The sequence below is a fragment of the Alosa alosa genome, chromosome 20 (assembly GCF_017589495.1).
Source record: "Alosa alosa isolate M-15738 ecotype Scorff River chromosome 20, AALO_Geno_1.1, whole genome shotgun sequence".
NCBI classification, from domain to species: Eukaryota; Metazoa; Chordata; class Actinopteri; order Clupeiformes; family Clupeidae; genus Alosa; species Alosa alosa.
The window spans coordinates 2146880-2167302 of record NC_063208.1 but is presented as its reverse complement, the minus strand read 5'-3'; the positions used below and the strand labels follow the sequence as shown (position 1 = coordinate 2167302).

Below are 20423 nucleotides of genomic sequence, written 5' to 3'. Positions count from 1 at the left end.
AGTTAGCCCTTTAGCTAGTTCTACAGGATGACTGAGGGGTAGTATTAGCCCTTTAGCTAGTTCTACAGAATGACTGAGGTAGAGTTAGCCCTTTAGCTAGTTCTACAGGATGACTGAGGTAGTATTAGCCCTTTAGCTAATTCTACAGGATGACTGAGGGGTAGTATTAGCCCTTTAGCTAGTTCTACAGGATGACTGAGGTAGAGTTAGCCCTTTAGCTAGTTCTACAGGATGACTGAGGTAGTATTAGAATGACTGAGGTAGTATTAGCCCTTTAGCTAGTTCTACAGGATGACTGAGGTAGTGTTAGCCCTGTCTGTCTGCTCCTGCTCAGTGATGTGGTGGTAATGATCCTGATGTCCTACAGGGGACGGTAGGCCAGCCAGGGCCTTCAGGTGAGCCAGGACTACCAGGAGAGGGTATTCAGGGGCCCAAGGTGAGGACATACACACACACACAGTGTGTTTGAGTCTGATTATTCATTTGTTCTGGATTTGTTCTGACTCTATAAACTCAAATAAATGCTGCGTGTGTGTATTCCTCTGTGTGTGTGTGTGTGTGTGTGTGTGTGTGTGTGTGTGTTTAACTTCCAGGGTGAACCAGGGTTTCAGGGCCAACCAGGACCACGGGGACCCCCAGGAGATGGACACCCTGGAGAGAAGGTTCTGGAAACTAAAAAAAGCCTCAATGATCCATTAACATACACATGATCCTTTAACAGACATCTATGATCCATTAACAGATTTCTATGATCCATTAACAGACATGCCTGCTTGATAACCCCAGTGAAATGCTCTCAAAGGCTTTTCTGTTGTTGAAGTTTTTTTGTCCACAAAGGTTGAAATTCCCTACATATAGCACTAGGAGTTTAACATCTCTCCTGTGTATGTATGAAATGATTCAATGCAGATGTACAGAGACTGTGACTACATATTATGGGCAGCCGTGGCCCACTGGTTAGCACTCTGGACTTGTAACCGGAGGGTTGCCGGTTCGATCCCCGACCAGTGGGCCGCGGCTGAAGTGCCCTTGAGCAAGGCACCTAACCCCTCACTGCTCCCCAAGCGCCGCCATTGTAGCAGGCAGCTCACTGCACTGCGGGATTAGTGTGTGCTTCACCTCGCTGTTTGTGTGTCACTAATTCACCGATTGGGTTAAATGCAGAGACCAAATTTCCCTCACGGGATCAAAAAAGTATATATACTTACTTATACTTATAAGCAGAGAACAGAGGAGACAGCGCACTGCCAGCCTAATAAACAGACATTTGCAAACGCAGTCTAATCAGTGCCATCCCCAAACTGCAGAAAGTGTAGAAAGCGCTTTGCACACAGTGCTTCTTCATTATATGTGATATTCATCATCCCTGTAGCTCATCCAGTGATCAGAGCCTTTCTCCGCCCTCTACTGTAATTTGCGGTGCCCACAACTGATTCTGATTGGCTGCTGGTGTTGTGTTGTCAGGGCGACAGAGGTAACCCAGGTGAGCGTGGGAGGAAAGGAGAACGAGGGGAATTCGGACAGCCGGGACAAACAGGACCAGTGGTAGGACGTCACATCCCCCCCCACACACACACACACACACTGTCTGAATTTGAGTCTGATTTATCCGATGTACTGAATAGATCAGTAGGAAGTACGCTATTGTCATTGAATATCTTCTTATGACAACCTGTCCTTATGGAATGTAAAATATAATTTAATCTAATCTGGTGTTCACTTTTGTTGTAGGGATTACCAGGAGAGAAAGGCGAGGCTGGATTATCAGTGAGTACAATTCACCATGACAGAAAGTTTCACTCTGATCTCCTTTTACCGCATCAGCGTAGATCTGACTAATCACAACACACACTCTGTTCCAGAGAGAGGAGGTGATCCGGATCATACGGGAAATATGTGGTAGGTACAGACACACACACACACACGCACATACACACACAAACACACACACACGCACACGCACACACACACACGCACACATACACATACAGTACATATACACACACATACACACACACACACAAATAAACAAACAGCAAACAAACAAACACACACACACATACAGTACATATACACACACATACACACACACACACACACACACGTACTCTCACAGACACACACACACACACACACACATACATGCACACACACACCCACACACACACACACAAACATGCACAACAAATTGAAAAAAAAGAACAAATATTAAATTCCAACCATTACAAAAAGATGCCGAATGCTCAGGTGGTGTGAGCTGTCATGAAGTGAGTCATTTGTAAACAATCCCTATTACAATAGAGAACGTTAACCTTTTCTGTAGTTTACCTGCCATGTCCTCTGTTGCCTAGGCTGCGGTATCCGTTGCCGTGACAGCCCACTGGAGCTGGTGTTTGTGATTGACAGCTCGGAGAGCGTGGGCCCCGAGAACTTCGAGGTGGTGAAGGACTTTGTGAACGCGCTGATCGACCGTGCAGCGGTGAGCCGCGAGGCGACGCGCGTCGGCGTGGTGCTGTACAGCCACGTGGACCTCGTCGTGGTCAGCCTGCAGCAGAACCTGGGCCGCCAGGATGACGTGAAGGCGGCCGTCAGGAAGATGCCCTACCTTGGCGAGGGCACGTTCACGGGCAGCGCCCTCCGAACTGCCACCGAGCTCTTCCAGGTGGCGCGGCCGAACGTGCGCAAGGTGGTGCTGGTGCTGACCGACGGCCAGGCCGATCGCCGTGACGACGTGAAGCTGGAGGACGCTGCGGCCCAAGCACACGCTGCCGGCGTGGAGGTGTTCGTCATCGGCGTGGTGAGGAAGAATGACCCACTCTACGCCGACTTCGCCAGCGAGATGAACACCATGGCCTCTGACCCCGACCACGAACATGTCTACCTCATCGACGACTTCATGACCCTCCCCAGTGAGTTAACAGCACTCTCTGATTGGCTACACCCTCACTCTTATTTGTATTTGTGTATGTGTGTGTGTGTGTGTGTGTGTGTGTGTGTGTGTATGTGTGTGCTTTAGCTCTTTACCACTTAGCACTATTATTATATAGCTCTAATGTTAATCCTTGTGTTAGCTGCAATGCTAATCTGTGCTGTCACTTCCTGTGCTAGCAGCTGTGCTAGCTGCAATGCTAAGGGTTATCTGTGCTGTCTCTTCCTGTGCTAGCTGCAATGCTAAGGATTATCTGTGTTGTCCCTTCTTGTGGTAGCTTTGGAGAGTAAGCTTCTGAGCCGGATCTGCGAGCACGATGACGGCTCTCTCTTCAGACCCATCCCGAACTTCGTATTCCCCAACGGCCACAGCCCCTCACCAGGCAAAACGGACAAACCCACCTACGACAGTGACCCCTATCGTCCTGACAATGACCTCTACAGACCTGGCAATGTCCCCTATCGTCCCGACAATGACTTATATCGACCCGACCCCTACAGACCCGAAAGTGAGGTGTACCGCCCTGACAAGCAGGTGAGCTGGCCGCACTCTTTTGTTGCTGCTAGTTTAGTCGGTCAACTGAGTCAGCTGTTATTCTATTCTATGTGAGTAGTACTTATTGCTGCGCTAACAATATCTTAGTGGCACTGTGCCTTTATTGTACCTTGATTGCTGTAAGTCGCTTTGGATAAAAGCATCAGCTAAATGACTAAATGTAAATGTAAATGTAGATGTGAATGTAAATGTAGCTGTAAATGTAAATGTAGTTGTAAATGTAGATGTAAATGTAGATGTAGCGGCTTGAAATTGCTTGAAAGAGAATCAATCTCTTCTACCTGAATGTCCAATTTAATTTTCAGATCAGCACCTGTCCAATCATAAGCAGCATTATTGCAAGATATCCTGATTGGTCCAATCCCTTGTAGTCTCATTGTGACTGATCACCACCTGTCCAATCATATGACGCCTTATTATGACTCTGATCAGCACCTGTCCAATCGTGCACAGCCTTATTGTGTCTCTGCTCCTCTCAGCCAATCGTGCACAGCCTTATTGTGTCTCTGCTCCTCTCAGCCAATCGTGCACAGCCTTATTGTGTCTCTGCTCCTCTCAGCCAATCGTGCACAGCCTTATTGTGTCTCTGCTCGTCTCAGCCAATCGTGCACAGCCTTATTGTGTCTCTGCTCCTCTCAGCCAATCGTGCACAGCCTTATTGTGTCTCTGCTCCTCTCAGCCAATCGTGCCTCCAGTGGAGCCAGAGCGTCCTCCGTTCCCTGACCGCGCACCGCCATTCCCCGACGACGCCGACGGCAACTCCCTAGATGAGAACGAGATCGAGATCGGCCACTCCACCTCCCTGTATGAGGAGCCGTTCGACCCGCTGCCCGACTTCACCGTGGAGTCGCCTGGGGTCAGGGTCATGTCCGAGGTCATCGCCATGGTGGTTCCCCAGACGCCCACAAACTGGCACTCAAACCTGGCAACCCCCTGGGCCCACCCAGCCCCCTCCACCCCCTCCAGCTGATGGGTTTGTGCAGGGTAGGTGCTCTTGCTACCAGTAGCTCTCATTCCTCACACACACACAGTAACTCTCATTCATCACACACACACACACACGCACACACACACAAACACGCATACAACACACACACTGATGGGTTTGTGCAGGGTAGGTGCTCTTGCTACCAGTAGCTCTCATTCATCACACACACACAGTAACTCATTCATCACACACACACACACGCACACACACACACACACACACACACACACACACACACACACACACACACAACACACACACACACACACACACTGATGGGTTTGTGCAGGGTAGGTGCTCTTGCTACCAGTAGCTCTCATTCATCACACACACACAGTAGCTCTCATTCCTCACACACACGCACACACACACACACTGATGGATTTGTGCAGGGTAGGTGCTCTGCCCACCAGTAGCTCTCATTCCTCACACACACACTCATGCACACACACACACACACACACACACAAACACACTGATGGGTTTGTGCAGGGTAGGTGCTCTGCCCACCAGTAGCTCTCATTCATCTCACACACACACACACACACACACACACACACACACACACACACACACACACACACACAGACACACTCTTATGGATTTGTGCAGGGTAGGTGCTCTTGCTACCAGTAGCTCTCATTCATCACACACACACAGTAACTCTCATTCATCACACACACACACACACACACTGATGGATTTGTGCAGGGTAGGTGCTCTGCCCACCAGTAGCTCTCATTCATCACACACACACACGCACACAACACACACACACACACACACTGATGGATTTGTGCAGGGTAGGTGCTCTGCCCACCAGTAGCTCTCATTCATCACACACACACACACATTTACAACAGGACACAATCCCTGCAACACACACAACAATCCCTGCTCTAATCAATATAACACACTTGTCATAACACTTAAAGTCTTAGTAACACACCTGTATTGGGGCAGCCGTGGCCTACTGGTTAGCACTTCAGACTTGTAACCGGAGGGTTGCCGTTTCGAACCCCGACTAGTAGGCACGGCTGAAGTGCCCTTGAGCAAGGCACCTAACCCCTCACTGCTCCCCGAGCGCCACTGTTTTTGCAGGCAGCTCACTGCGCCGGGATTAGTGTGTGCTTCACTTCACTGTGTGTTCACTGTGTGCTGAGTGTGTTTCACTAATTCACGGATTGGGATAAATGCAGAGACCAAATTTCCCTCACAGGATCAAAAGAGTATATATACTTATACTTACTTATACGTAATAGCACACCTGTAATAGCACACCTGCAGTAACACACCTGTAATAGCATACCTGTGGTAACACATCTGCGGTAATACACCTGTAATAGCACACCTGTGGCAGTAGTACACCTGTAATAACACACCTGTAATAGCACACCTGCAGTAACACACCTGTAATAGCACACCTGCGGTAACACACCTGTTTGTTCCTGTGCAGAGGTCGGCTGTGGTCAGGATCTGGACCCCGGGCCGTGCCGGCAGTACGAGGTCAGGTGGTACTACGACCCGGAAGCAAACTCCTGTGCCCAGTTCTGGTACGGCGGTTGCCAGGGCAACAGGAACCGCTTCGAGTCCGAGGATCTCTGCAAGAAGGCCTGTGTGAAGACGTAACGGACGTCTCCGATGGCGACTGATGATGCGAGACACTCCCTGGGGGGAGAAGGGCATTAGTCTTCACCCAGCCCTTTGGCAAGAGACTCTGGGCCAAGCACAGAGACCACCGCTGACTAACCCTCCAATGGCCTCAGTAATCTCTTAGATCCACTTAACCTACGGGCCTATATGCCCACTAACCTACTCTTCTCACATTAGGAGACAGACACGGCATTACCTCCCAATCTCACACACATACCAGCTGAGTAGTACTTGCTGTAGCACCAAACACAAGCGCTGTGTCCTTTCTTCAGTTGACCTTAGAGGACATACAAGCCTTCAGCGCAGTAGGCTGTGCACTGCTACACGTTATCACCAAATCAATATAATGATGCTGTGCACTGCTACACGTTATCGTCAAATCAATATAATTCTGCTGTGCACTGCTACACGTTATCACCAAATCAATATAATGATGCTGTGCACTGCTACACGTTATCACCAAATCAATATAATGATGCTGTGCACTGCTACACGTTATCACCAAATCAATATAATGATGCTGTGCACTGCTACACGTCATCACCAAATCAATATAATGATGCTGCGCAGTGCTACACGTTATCACCAAATCAATATAATTCTGCTGTTCTGTGTGAAGCTGTAAATACTAAGACAAACGTAGCCTGTTGTATAGATTTCTAGATGTTCAGGCTCCTCCACGTAGCCTGTTGTATAGATTTCTAGATGTTCAGGCTCCTCCACGTAGCCTGTTGTATAGATTTCTAGATGTTCAGGGACCACCACGTAGCCTGTTGTATAGACTTCTAGATGTTCAGGTACCACCACGTAGCCTGTTGTATAGAGTTCTAGATGTTCAGGCGCCCCCACTAGCCTGTTGTAGAGTTCTAGATGTTCCGGCGCACTCCCGTGGGGAACCTTGTTTTACTAAAGACGCCTTAAGAGCTTTGAAACACTGTGAAGTGATCAGGGACTGAGCGCTCAGCAGTCCTTGTGTGTAAATGTAGTGACATAAAGAACAACCATAGATGTGACACAGCTGTTTATACTATAGATATATATGTACACACTCACCATATATATTTTGTAGTCACAGTCTGACATATTAACTGTTTAACATTAATAACTGCTGGTACCACCTGACAATTTGTATTTTACGTGTCTAAACTTGTAAAAGTTTCAAGTGTTTTATGTGCAAACTAAATTTATAATAACTGTTTGAAATAAAAGTTATATCTTTTAATACATCCTCACACTGTTGGTTTCGCCTGTCAGGGTGTGTAACAGTCCCTATGACGTTAACATTGTTTTATATAAATGTGTTAGTGATCATGCTGAAATAAATAAATAAAGAGTCCTTTAAAAAGATCAGGGTGTTTTCTAACTGAGACTAAATCACCTCATTGGGGCTAATGTCTATTTATGAGGAGACTAAATCACCTCATAGGGCTAATGTCTGTCTATGAGGAGACTAAATCACCTCATTGGGGCTAATGTCTATTTATGAGGAGACTAAATCACCACATTGGGGCTAATGTCTGTGTCTATGAGGAGACTAAATCACCTCATTGGGGCTAATGTCTGTCTACTAAGACTAAATCACCTCATTGGGGCTAATGTCTGTCTATGAGGAGACTAAATCACCTCATTGGGGCTAATGTATTCTGTCTATGGAGACTAAATCACCTCATTGGGGCTAATGTCTATGAGGAGACTAAATCACCACATTGGGGCTAATGTCTGTGTCTATGAGGAGACTAAATCACCTCATTGGGGCTAATGTCTGTCTACTAAGACTAAATCACCTCATTGGGGCTAATGTATGTCTATGAGGAGACTAAATCACCTCATTGGAGCTAATGTCTGTCTATGAGGAGACTAAACCACCTCATTGTGGCTAATGTCTGTCTATGGAAACTAAATCACCTCATTGGGGCTAATGTCTGTTTACTGAGACTAAATTACCTCATTGGGGCTAATGTCTGTCTATGAGGAGACTAAATCACCTCATTGGGGCTAATGTATTCTGTCTATGGAGACTAAATCACCTCATTGGGGCTAATGTCTATGAGGAGACTAAATCACCACATTGGGGCTAATGTCTGTGTCTATGAGGAGACTAAATCACCTCATTGGGGCTAATGTCTGTCTACTAAGACTAAATCACCTCATTGGGGCTAATGTCTGTCTACTAAGACTAAATCACCTCATTGGGGCTAATGTATGTCTATGAGGAGACTAAATCACCTCATTGGGGCTAATGTCTGTCTATGAGGAGACTAAACCACCTCATTGGGGCTAATGTCTGTCTATGGAGACTAAATCACCTCATTGGGGCTAATGTCTGTTTACTGAGACTAAATCACCTCATTGGGGCTAATGTCTGTCTATGAGGAGACTAAACCACCTAATTGGGGCTAATGTCTGTCTATGAGGAGACTAAATCGCCACATTGGGGCTAATGTCTGTATATAGAAAATAAACCACCACATTGGGGCTAATGTCTGTATATAGAAAATAAACCACCAAATTGGGGCTAATGAGAAGACTAAACCACCTCATTGGGGCTAATGTCTGTTTATAAGAAGACTAAATCACCTCATAGATAGATAGATAGATAGATACTTTATTGATCCCCAGGGGAAATTCAAGTCATTGGGGCTAATGTCTGTCTATGAGGAGACTAAACCACCTCAATGGGGCTAATGTGTGTCTATGAGGAGACTAAACCACCTCAGTGGGGCTAATGTGTGTCTATGAGGAGACTAAACCACCTCAGTGGGGCTAATGTGTGTCTATGAGGAGACTAAACCACCTCAGTGGGGCTAATGTCTGTCTATGAGGAGACTAAACCACCTCATTGGGGCTAATGTCTGTCTATGAGGAGACTAAACCACCTCAGTGGGGCTAATGTCTGTCTATGAGGAGACTAAACCACCTCATTGGGGCTAATGTCTATGAGGAGACTAAATCACCACATTGGGGCTAATGTCTGTGTCTATGAGGAGACTAAATCACCTCATTGGGGCTAATGTCTGTCTACTAAGACTAAATCACCTCATTGGGGCTAATGTATGTCTATGAGGAGACTAAATCACCTCATTGGAGCTAATGTCTGTCTATGAGGAGACTAAACCACCTCATTGTGGCTAATGTCTGTCTATGGAAACTAAATCACCTCATTGGGGCTAATGTCTGTTTACTGAGACTAAATTACCTCATTGGGGCTAATGTCTGTCTATGAGGAGACTAAATCACCTCATTGGGGCTAATGTATTCTGTCTATGGAGACTAAATCACCTCATTGGGGCTAATGTCTATGAGGAGACTAAATCACCACATTGGGGCTAATGTCTGTGTCTATGAGGAGACTAAATCACCTCATTGGGGCTAATGTCTGTCTACTAAGACTAAATCACCTCATTGGGGCTAATGTCTGTCTACTAAGACTAAATCACCTCATTGGGGCTAATGTATGTCTATGAGGAGACTAAATCACCTCATTGGGGCTAATGTCTGTCTATGAGGAGACTAAACCACCTCATTGGGGCTAATGTCTGTCTATGGAGACTAAATCACCTCATTCGGGCTAATGTCTGTTTACTGAGACTAAATCACCTCATTGGGGCTAATGTCTGTCTATGAGGAGACTAAACCACCTCATTGGGGCTAATGTCTGTCTATGAGGAGACTAAATCGCCTCAATGGGGCTAATGTCTGTTTACTGAGACTAAATCACCTCATTGGGGCTAATGTCTGTTTACTGAGACTAAATCACCTCATTGGGGCTAATGTCTGTCTATGAGGAGACTAAACCACCTAATTGGGGCTAATGTCTGTCTATGAGGAGACTAAATCGCCACATTGGGGCTAATGTCTGTATATAGAAAATAAACCACCACATTGGGGCTAATGTCTGTATATAGAAAATAAACCACCAAATTGGGGCTAATGAGAAGACTAAACCACCTCATTGGGGCTAATGTCTGTTTATAAGAAGACTAAATCACCTCATAGATAGATAGATAGATAGATACTTTATTGATCCCCAGGGGAAATTCAAGTCATTGGGGCTAATGTCTGTCTATGAGGAGACTAAACCACCTCAATGGGGCTAATGTGTGTCTATGAGGAGACTAAACCACCTCAGTGGGGCTAATGTGTGTCTATGAGGAGACTAAACCACCTCAGTGGGGCTAATGTGTGTCTATGAGGAGACTAAACCACTTCAGTGGGGCTAATGTCTGTCTATGAGGAGACTAAACCACCTCATTGGGGCTAATGTCTGTCTATGAGGAGACTAAACCACCTCAGTGGGGCTAATGTGTGTCTATGAGGAGACTAAACCACCTCATTGGGGCTAATGTGTGTCTATGAGGAGACTAAACCACCTCATTGGGGCTAATGTCTGTCTATGAGGAGACGTGTCTATGAGGAGACTAAACCACCTCATTGGGGCTAATGTGTGTCTATGAGGAGACTAAATCACCTCAATGGGGCTAATGTGTGTCTATGAGGAGACTAAATCACCTCAATGGGGCTAATGTGTGTCTATGAGGAGAGGTGATTACCCACTACACTGCTCTGACTCTGGCAGTTTCATATTTACTGCTTTTTACTCCAGCTTCTCTCTTCAGCTCCTCCTCTCTTTCTCTCTCCTCTCTTCACATCTCTTGATCCTCCTCTCTCTCACTCCTCTCTTCACGTCTCTTGATCCTCCTCTCTCTCACTCCTCTCTTCACATCTCTTGATCCTCCTCTCTCTCCTCCTCTCTTCACATCTCTTGATCCTCCTCTCTCTCACTCCTCTCTTCACATCTCTTGATCCTCCTCTCTCTCCTCCTCTCTTCACATCTCTTGATCCTCCTCTCTCTCCTCCTCTCTTCACATCTCTTGATCCTCCTCTCTCTCCTCCTCTCTTCACATCTCTTGATCCTCCTCTCTCTCCTCCTCTCTTCACATCTCTTGATCCTCCTCTCTCTCCTCCTCTCTTCACATCTCTTGATCCTCCTCTCTCTCCTCCTCTCTTCACATCTCTTGATCCTCCTCTCTCTCCTCCTCTCTTCACATCTCTTGATCCTCCTCTCTCTCCTCCTCTCTTCACATCTCTTGATCCTCCTCTCTCTCCTCCTCTCTTCACATCTCTTGATCCTCCTCTCTCTCCTCCTCTCTTCACATCTCTTGATCCTCCTCTCTCACCCTCTCTTCACATCTCTTGATCCTCCTCTCTCTCACTCCTCTCTTCACGTCTCTTGATCCTCCTCTCTCTCACTCCTCTCTTCACATCTCTTGATCCTCCCCTTCTCTCGTTCCATCTCTGCTACAAGTCCTATATAGGAAATAAAACTAAATCCACTGTAGACATAAATGGGTTACATAATCATCCCTTTATTTGACACACATGATTGTCTTTTAGCACAAACTGCTGGCATAACAGAAAGAGCACACACCATAGGCAACAACAATGCAGTGACATGAGCTAAAGACAAAAACATAATGCATTTGTATAGAATTTAATACAAATATACATCTTGAGCACATTATATGATATGAGCTAAAGACAAAACATAATGTTATATAGAGTAATTTGTATAGAATGTAATAAAAATACATACCATGAGCATTAATCACTGTATGGTACATCTGCCTGCGCTCCCATAGCACAATGGACTGGACGTTGCTGTGCAAAGCACTTGAAGCATTGTGCCAGCGTCGCAGGTTCTAATCCTGCTTCATGACGTGACCACCACTGTCACGCCATCTCCCGTTAATTTGGGGGCAGCCGTGGCCTACTGGTTAACGCTTCGGACATGTAACCGGAGGGTTGCCAGTTCGAACCCCGACCAGTAGGCCACGGCTGAATTGCCCTTGAGCAAGGCACCTAACCCCTCACTCCTCCCCGAGCGCCGCTGTTGTTGCAGGCAGCTCACTGCGCTGGGATTAGTGTGTGCTTCACCACACTGTGTGCAGTGTGTTTCACTAATTCACAGATTGGGATAAATGCAGACCAAATTTCCCTCACGGGATCAAAAGAGTATATATACTTATACTTATACTTATCTATGATGCATCTGCCTGTATCTACTGTGTGGTGCATCTGCCTGTATCTATGGTGCATCTGCCTGTATCTATGGTGCATCTGCCTGTATCTACTGTGTGGTGCATCTGCCTGTATCTATGATGCATCTGCCTGTATCTATGGTGCATCTGCCTGTATCTATGGTGCATCTGCCTGTATCTATGGTGCATCTGCCTGTATCTACTGTGTGGTGCATGCTGCCACTACTCCCACTGCTCCTCCCGTTGCTGCTCCTGCAGCGGCACCTGCTGGCCCTCCCACTGCACCACCTACTACACCTCCTATTATAGTACCTGCTGCAGTACCTACTTTTGTCATGTCTTTCAAAAATGTATGATCTAACTCAGCTTTTCATCTAGCTTCAGCATCCTGTTTCTTTTTAAGATCTTCTATGTCTCTCTCCAACTTTTCCTTGTCCTTTTTCAGTTGCTCCAGCTCCTCCTGTTCTCTCTCTCTCTTCTCTTCTGTCTCTTTTTCCCTTTCTTGTGCTCTTCTAAGCTCTTCTTTAGCTCTAGCTTTCTCCAACTCATCCTTTTCCTTTATCCGTTTCACCAGCTCCTCCTGTTCTCTCTCTTTCTCTTCTCTTCTGTCTCTTTCAGAATCTGTGCCTTTTTTCTCTCCATCGCTGCTTCAGGCTCCTGGTACATCTCAGTGGTGTAGTGGCCTCCATTCCTCAGCACCATCGTATCTTCTGCAGCAGCTCTGGGACCTGAGAGTCATTCTCAGGGTCTCTGTTGCTAAAGACATGAAATCCTCCATGACACTGAGTGGTTTAAGTTCTTTACTCTTACTCAGAAATGCTTCAATGGGGTTTCCATTCAGTTGTTCTCCATAAGAGAACAGCACCATTGTGTACTTGGCTGAACCTTCTCCAAATATTTCTTTAATCAACTTCACTGTTTTCTGCTCCTCTTTAGTGAATCTACCCAGCTGGATAGCAACCAGGAACACATGGGGACCCGGAGAAGACAGACAGATACACTTTGCAATCTCCCTTCTGATCACTTCTTTAGTGTGATTTGTTTCAAACAGGCCTGGAGTGTCCACCACATACACGCCTCTCCCATCCACTTCTGCTCCTTCCTTCATACACTGTGGCGTCACAGAGGAGGCGGAGAACTCTGATTGAAACGCCTCCATCCCCAGGATGGTGTTTCCTGTAGCACTCTTTCCCACTCCGGTCTTCCCCAGCAGCACAATCCTCAAAGGTTCACGCCTCTCTGTGGAGTTAAAGAGACTACAGCTCTTGATTTATTTTCCTTACTGAGATAAGTAGAAACACTCTCACAAAAAACAATGAACAGAAAATAAATTCCTTCAGGGTCTGACCATTGACATCAATATGTTTTGTATAGAGCTACCACAGGTTACATACTAATTGTCATATTAATGTCAATGGGGCATTTTGCCCATGTTCAGGGTGGAAAATAAAAAAGAAAGATTTGCATAAGACAAGTCAAATTGGTGTTTTCAAAAAGAAGGGATCATGGAGAATAAAGAAAAACATATTTAAAAAATCTTTGTATATTCCCACGAGGTGTTTGGGTGCTCTGAAAATGATAACCAAAATTATTTTTCAGACTTGTGAGGTCTGCTGTTCAGACCCTGAAGGGATTTGTTTTCTGTTCATTGCTTTTTGTGAGAGTGTTTCTACTTATCTCAATAAGGAAAATAAATCAAGAGCCTATGTTGAGTACAAATATGTCTTCTGAAGGCTTAAACAGAGCCCAGCCAAAAACTCCAATAAAATTTGTATCAACTTTGAGGGACAGCTATGACCATGCAGGATTATCCAGACCAAACGTGACGATTTTGCTACATACTATTCCTATTTATGTACCAGCATGCAAAATTTGAGCCTCCTACATGGTTTAGTTCTTGCGCTGTGGGCTTGTGAACTTTGACAAAAAAAGAGGCCGAACAAAATCCGACACCCCCCTCCCCCTGTAAAACTGGCTGTATCTTGGAAAGTATTGATCTTACATAAGAGTAATTTTACAGTGTGTCTCCTGGGTAACATAGGTACACCTGGTAATTTTTTCAGAAGTTTTTGAGACCTAAGTGCGTGGGCCCTGGTTGAACTGACGTGGAATGACCCAAATGCATTTAATAAAGACAGAAAAAATCATCCAGAGCAGCTTCTGATTCTAATTTAGCAGTGACTTCTGCATATCTAAATTTGTTTGTTATATCTGAATCCACCAGCAATAGGTGGAAAATGCCGTCCCATGCTTTACACAGCAATATACATGGCAAAGACATGTTTATGTTTATGGCATTTAGCAGGTGCATTTGTCCAAAGCAACTTACAATGGCATCAATAAATATTACCATTGAAATCAACAGTTTATAGAAAAAACAAATAGTCTAAAATCTAGAAATCAAAAGAAAGATCGGCACACTGTTTGTTTCTCTTATTGCTTTAAATATTTTTTTTTGCTATGAGTCAGTCATCAAATTTGTATTTCCTACAACATACAGTAGGACCCACATTTTCCCATGTTCATTAAGTTCATTTCCCATGTTCATTAAGTTAATTTAAGTCGTGACCCATATATTTTTATAGGGTTCAAGCCAACAGATACGGTGAGCTATAATACACGTGAAGGGCCTGTTGTGTGGAACATGCTGATGTTTGTCATTACATTTGAGAAGTTGTAAGGGATGGCACAATGTGTTCTCACGATGAAAATTGTATTGGCCATCAAAGGTTTAAACGTGTATTGAACATGGACAGACTGGAAAGGAGTGGTAAATATTACAAGAAACCATGATTAATATGACTCCATACAATTAAGAAATTGACCTCAAATATTACCAAGTAGTTTACCAACTACAGCAGAGTAGTGGCATGGCATAGGAGAAGAGGTATATAAATGGTGGGTGAATAGCAATTTATTTACCAGTTAACCATAAAGGTAGATGTGACCAATGTAACTTAACATTGAATAAAGTAAAACTCAGATAGGTCAATATACTGTAGGCACAGCGATATGCAAAGACATTTTGAAGGGCAGGGGCTCAAGTGAAACAAGCTGTAGGCCAACTTGCATTTGTCCATCATTGCATGTTTATATTCAGACTGGTGCATATTTACAATTTTCCAAAAGTGTTTTCATAATGTGTATTAGGTCCTCATCATTATCTCTGCCTAACTCATGATAGATTGAGCAGTGATGGTGTGATGTGATAGATCATGTGGTTAATGTGAAACAGACGGCCCAGGGGTTTCAGACGGGACTGTGATCATAATATAATTGTTGATGGGACATTTTTAAAACATTATTAAGATAACTGAAATAAAAATAAAAACTGCAGTTTCCCAAAAAAACTAAATAAAAATGACAATAAACAATCCAAAACTAAAACTAAATTAAAGGTAAAATTTAGAGCAGCTTAGTTTTAGTTTCCCCCCTCAGTTTGCACTGTGGTTGATATATACCTTATTCCTGTTCGGTTTGAATTCTTGAGACACTGGCCTATTAAAAAGGACCGACCTTGAATGAATTAAACTCTTGCATTGTACCTTTTTTGGCATCTCTAAATCAAGACCTTCCTCAGAAACAAGCAAGTTTATCTGTGCAAGTTTACAGCACAAAGGGCACCGATGAAGGCAACCAGTTGAGTCACACCAACATGTCCAGTCCTATCATCTATATGCTAATCCTTAACAGATTTTTTTTTTATAGATATCTTAATGAACAACAATGACATCAATAAATGGTCAGGTATGGACTTTAATTAGCAATATTTGCCACAATCTGGCACATTGCATCTATTAAAGTTTATTGTGCACTGTCCCTGTTGGAATAAATACATTACATTACTTAGGTGTTGGGTGTGTTTGAATTCCCTTCCTTGTAGCATCCTCTTCTACATTCCACAGTGATGAAAAATTCCCCTCGTATAAAAAATAATTTTGTTTCCTTATTTGCTGCATACCTGAGGTGAAAGATTTTTGGCACATCAGAAGGCCTAGGAGGTGGATTAAGGTGCACTGGACTAACTTGAGTCACACACACTTTCATGCCCTGACAAACTAAGTCTCACACTCAGAGAATACTGTAAAGGAACCAACTATGTAGTGAAGGTAGAGAACCTCAAACCTGGGTCTAAGGGGCGCTAAACTCATGACACACCAAATCCAAGGTTATGAAAGGATTTTCCTGTTCAAATAGCTTCACACAATTCAACTGAAAGATACTGAGATGTCGAATTGTATATTTATAGGGGGGTCTGCGTTGCAGCTGGCTGAAGTGCCCATACCACATTTGGTTTTAATTTAAATTTAATTATTCTTATAGAGCGGCAAAACATTACACGTCTCATGGCGCTTTACAGAGTGGTAGACAATCAGAGAAAAGAAAAGAAAAGAAATGAAGGCCCATGGGTAACAGGGGAACAGGGTAACAGGGTAACAGGGGAACAGGGTAACAGGGTAACAGGGGAACAGGGTAACAGGGGAACAGGGTAACTGGGTAACAGGGGAACAGGGTAACAGGGGAACAGGGGAACAGGGGAACAGGGGAACAGGGAAAAAACTCCCTGGAATTGGAGATACATATAGGAAGAAACCTCGAGCAGATCCATGACTCAAGGGTCTGACCCATCTGCCTACGGTCAGTTACAGAACAGTAAGGTTTGTAAACATGATAAATGCATAAGTTAGTCAGATGTAGAGAATAGAACATGGTGTTTAAAGCCACCTGAGGTGTATGTTACAAGAGGTGGGATGGTTACATATCCGGTATGATAATGCATTAATACTATTTAGTGTCGGAAAGTTCAAACAGTCCAGGAAATGGAATTGTCCAGGGTGATTAGGAGTTCACATAAGGCAAGTGATGGGTCGCTAGGCAGTACAAAGATACTTGAAGGAAAGATAGATAGATAGAGATAGATAGATAGTTTATTCATCATGAGGGAATTTTTACTCTTTTATGCTCCCTTTCTCATGTTGAGTTCCCAGAGAAACTCCACATAGGGTTTTGTTTTTGTTTGGGGGACAGGCTGCCCCCACTTTGCTTATTTCCAGTTTCTGGTGCCTGGGCTGCCTACACAGACCGGGCCAGGTGTTGGATGTATTTGATTTCCCTTCCTTTTAGCATTGTCCTACATTCTACATGGAAAATGTCACCTTGTCTAGATAGAAAAATAAATAAAGCAAGCACTCAACAGTATCGTTTACTTTTTAATTGCCTCACAAACGTTTCGGGCTAACACCCTTCTTCAGTGTGAAAAATGGCAATTTGCCATTTTATTATCAAGAAAGTTTAAGCACCCAGTTGAAGTACCATAGGGTGTTGAGCGCACTTCCTTATTTCTACACCTTGTCTAGATAACAATTATATTTCCTTATTAGCAACATACTTGAGGTTGAAGATATTTAGGCACAGCAAAATGCTTAGACATTTTGAAGGGCAGGGGCTCAAGTGAAAAAAGTGCACTTCCCATATTTTTTAAAAATGAAATAGGCATTAAAACACTTGGATAATGTAGTAGCACATCTCTGACTTACTGTTGGGTTTCTTAACAAGCTGTAGGCCAACTTGCATTTGTCCATCATTGCATATATTTTTACATTCAGACTGGTGCATATTTACAATTTTCCAAAAGTTTTTGCATATGTGTATTACTAGGTCCTCATCATAATCTCTGCCTAGCTCATGATAGATTGAGAAGTAATGGTGTGATGTGATAGATCATGTGGTAAATGAAAGACAGCTCAAGAGTTTCAGACAGGACCGTAATCATAATATAATTGTTGATGGTACATTCAATGCAACACTGTACCAATGCTAATACTTCATTTATATGTTGTTGTTTCCAGGGACTCATATAGGATGTAATTCTTTGACATAACTAGGGTCATCATAGTGAATGAAAACTAAGACTAAAACCAGTGAAGATTTAGTTAACTAAAATAAAAATAACAGTTTTCCAAAAAACAAAAACAAAATAAAAATGAAAATGAACAATCCAAAACTAACTAAAACTAAATGAAAGGGGAACTATGCAGGTTTGTTTTAGCTTAATTTACTTTAACTTAACAGCTTCAAAGTCATAGTGTGACGGAGCAGTATAAGGGGAGGAGGAAAAGGTGTAGCCCAATTAATAGTCCCGACTACGCCCCCCCAGGGGAACCACTAATTACCCCCCAGGGAAATACCAAGGTAACCTCACAGAGAATACCCACACAGGTTCAAATGCACTACGCAACAGACGTGAATTCCAATAAAATGAAAATGTATTTATGGTAAAGGGAAAGGGGAGGTGGAACTGCAGATCTCTTATGCTGGGGAAACCTAAAAGACTCACAATGGTTAAAGGCAATACAAAAATATATATTTATTAAATATTGTTGTATGACAAGTTTTTAAAATCAGATCTTATAGATCATACATTGGAGTCTAGGCATTTGAGGGACCAAACGTTCACAGAACTCAATAAATGCAGCTAGGAGGGAGCTTACCCAAGGGAGGCACGCTACTGATGGTGTGTTCCAAGATTCACACCAAAACACACGCGGCACACACTTTCGGAGGAAGCGAAGTTTCTATAACGCAGGCTGCAGTAAGCAGTACACTGAACCGCACAGCTCACCGCACAGCACAGCAACACACAGCACGGCACAGCACAATAAAGCACAGCAAACATGCAGTGATAGGGTCCCACCACCAGGTGCCTAGCCTCCCCTTAGGAGCGCCCCGACCTGCCAAACAAACAAACAGACAAAACAATTAAGGCACCAGAGGATAGCAATAAATCAACCAAAAAGGACACAACCACAATACACTGAAGACAGCAACACTAACACTGACAAAGCTTAAATCATGCAAAGCGACAGCATACACAATCACATGCAAACAAAACTGAGAGAGATACAAATCATGCGACAGCGCATGGGAAACACTGGCAACATGCAGTAGATGTTATAATTAGGCAGCTTCATGCAGTAGATGTTATTAGTAGGTAGCTTCACCAACAAAACCAAAAGAAAACCCAAAATAAAGACACAGAGTCTACGAAAGCAGACGCAGACACTACGCGACTGGACAAAGACGGAACAAACAAACAAAATAAAACTCACAAAATAGTCACAAGCAAGACAGAGACAAACACTAGACAGCAATCGATCATCAGACAAAACAGCAGCGCCTGTGAAGTCCGGCCTTCCAGTCAACCAGGCTACACGCACCTGCAAGATGCAGATCAGAGTTAAAATATACGATACATTTTACAGATAGCCAGAATAAAATGCTGCGCTACATACCCGCTCCAGATACGGTGAGGTCACAGATCCGCACTATAAACACATAGTTAAAATCATTACGGGTAGGCTAAACTTGCAGCGACAGTGTCGCGTAGACTAACATTAAGAAGCATACCTGAGCTGGCAGGAAATAGAAATACCCTCAACAGGAGTGGTGGAGGAGGCAAACAGCAGTTACGAGGCTACAAGACAAAAGGTAAGCCCATAAAACATAGTGTGGAAAGCCAACACAACCCGCTAAGAAAAGAGACCTACCACGCTAGACAGGGAGCATTCTCAACGGAGGGGGAGCAAGAATTACTGCGCAGTCACTCACCGGTACTTCCAGGTCTTTTAAAGGTGCCGTGTGTAAGAATTGAGGTAAAAATATCCAAAAAATGAGCTACACGCATCAAAAGAATGAGAAGAAATAAGGGCGATGATGTCATTAAAAAAATGACAAGGTATAGTGCTGCAGAGATATCAACCTGAATTAGCATGCTAAATTACTAGCCACAGCCCGACAGGTGTCATAATACCAGATTCGGCCATGGGAGGCGGTATGCGGGCAACATAACCGCCAGCCAAACTGCAATACACTTTTCTCGGTTGTTACTCTAGGGTAGGCCAACTCACTTTCTGGAGGTATACTGCCCCCATCTTTTATGGAATGTAGAGTATGAATTGATTTTTTGGCGAAAATTACACATGGCACCTTTAAAGGTATTAGGGCAGCAGCTGCTAATCAGGGGGGTTGGCAAGTAATTAGGCTGATAGTGACGTGACAAACGTCAGCGTGAGCAATCTAACCCCACTACAATCGGAATGGTTACATGGCTTTGTTCGGGTTGAATGGTGGCCGTCTCGCTTCCCCCTAGCGCAATGTGAATGGAAAAACCACCCTTGCAACTTTGGGCTGTCAGGCCTCAGTTTCAGGAAGTATAACGAGTGTAACAAATTGCTTTACTGCATTTAAAACACATACAAGC

At 44.1% G+C, this 20423-nt stretch overlaps 1 protein-coding gene and 1 pseudogene across 1 annotated transcript in view; one reads left to right on the top strand and one right to left on the bottom strand.

Annotated features, from left to right (window-relative positions):
* Positions 1-7392, top strand: part of col28a1a (collagen, type XXVIII, alpha 1a) — a 39473-nt gene extending 32081 nt beyond the window's left edge. The window contains 9 exon segments of the mRNA XM_048229730.1: positions 368-436; positions 594-662; positions 1465-1545; positions 1732-1767; positions 1863-1899; positions 2352-2909; positions 3207-3463; positions 4164-4468; positions 5929-7392. Coding sequence (XP_048085687.1) covers positions 368-436; positions 594-662; positions 1465-1545; positions 1732-1767; positions 1863-1899; positions 2352-2909; positions 3207-3463; positions 4164-4454 — 1398 coding nt within the window. The 3' untranslated portion in view covers positions 4455-4468; positions 5929-7392.
* Positions 7393-12385: 4993 nt separating this feature from the next.
* LOC125285593 lies at positions 12386-19986 on the bottom strand (annotated as a pseudogene).
* Positions 19987-20423: the final 437 nt, after the last annotated feature.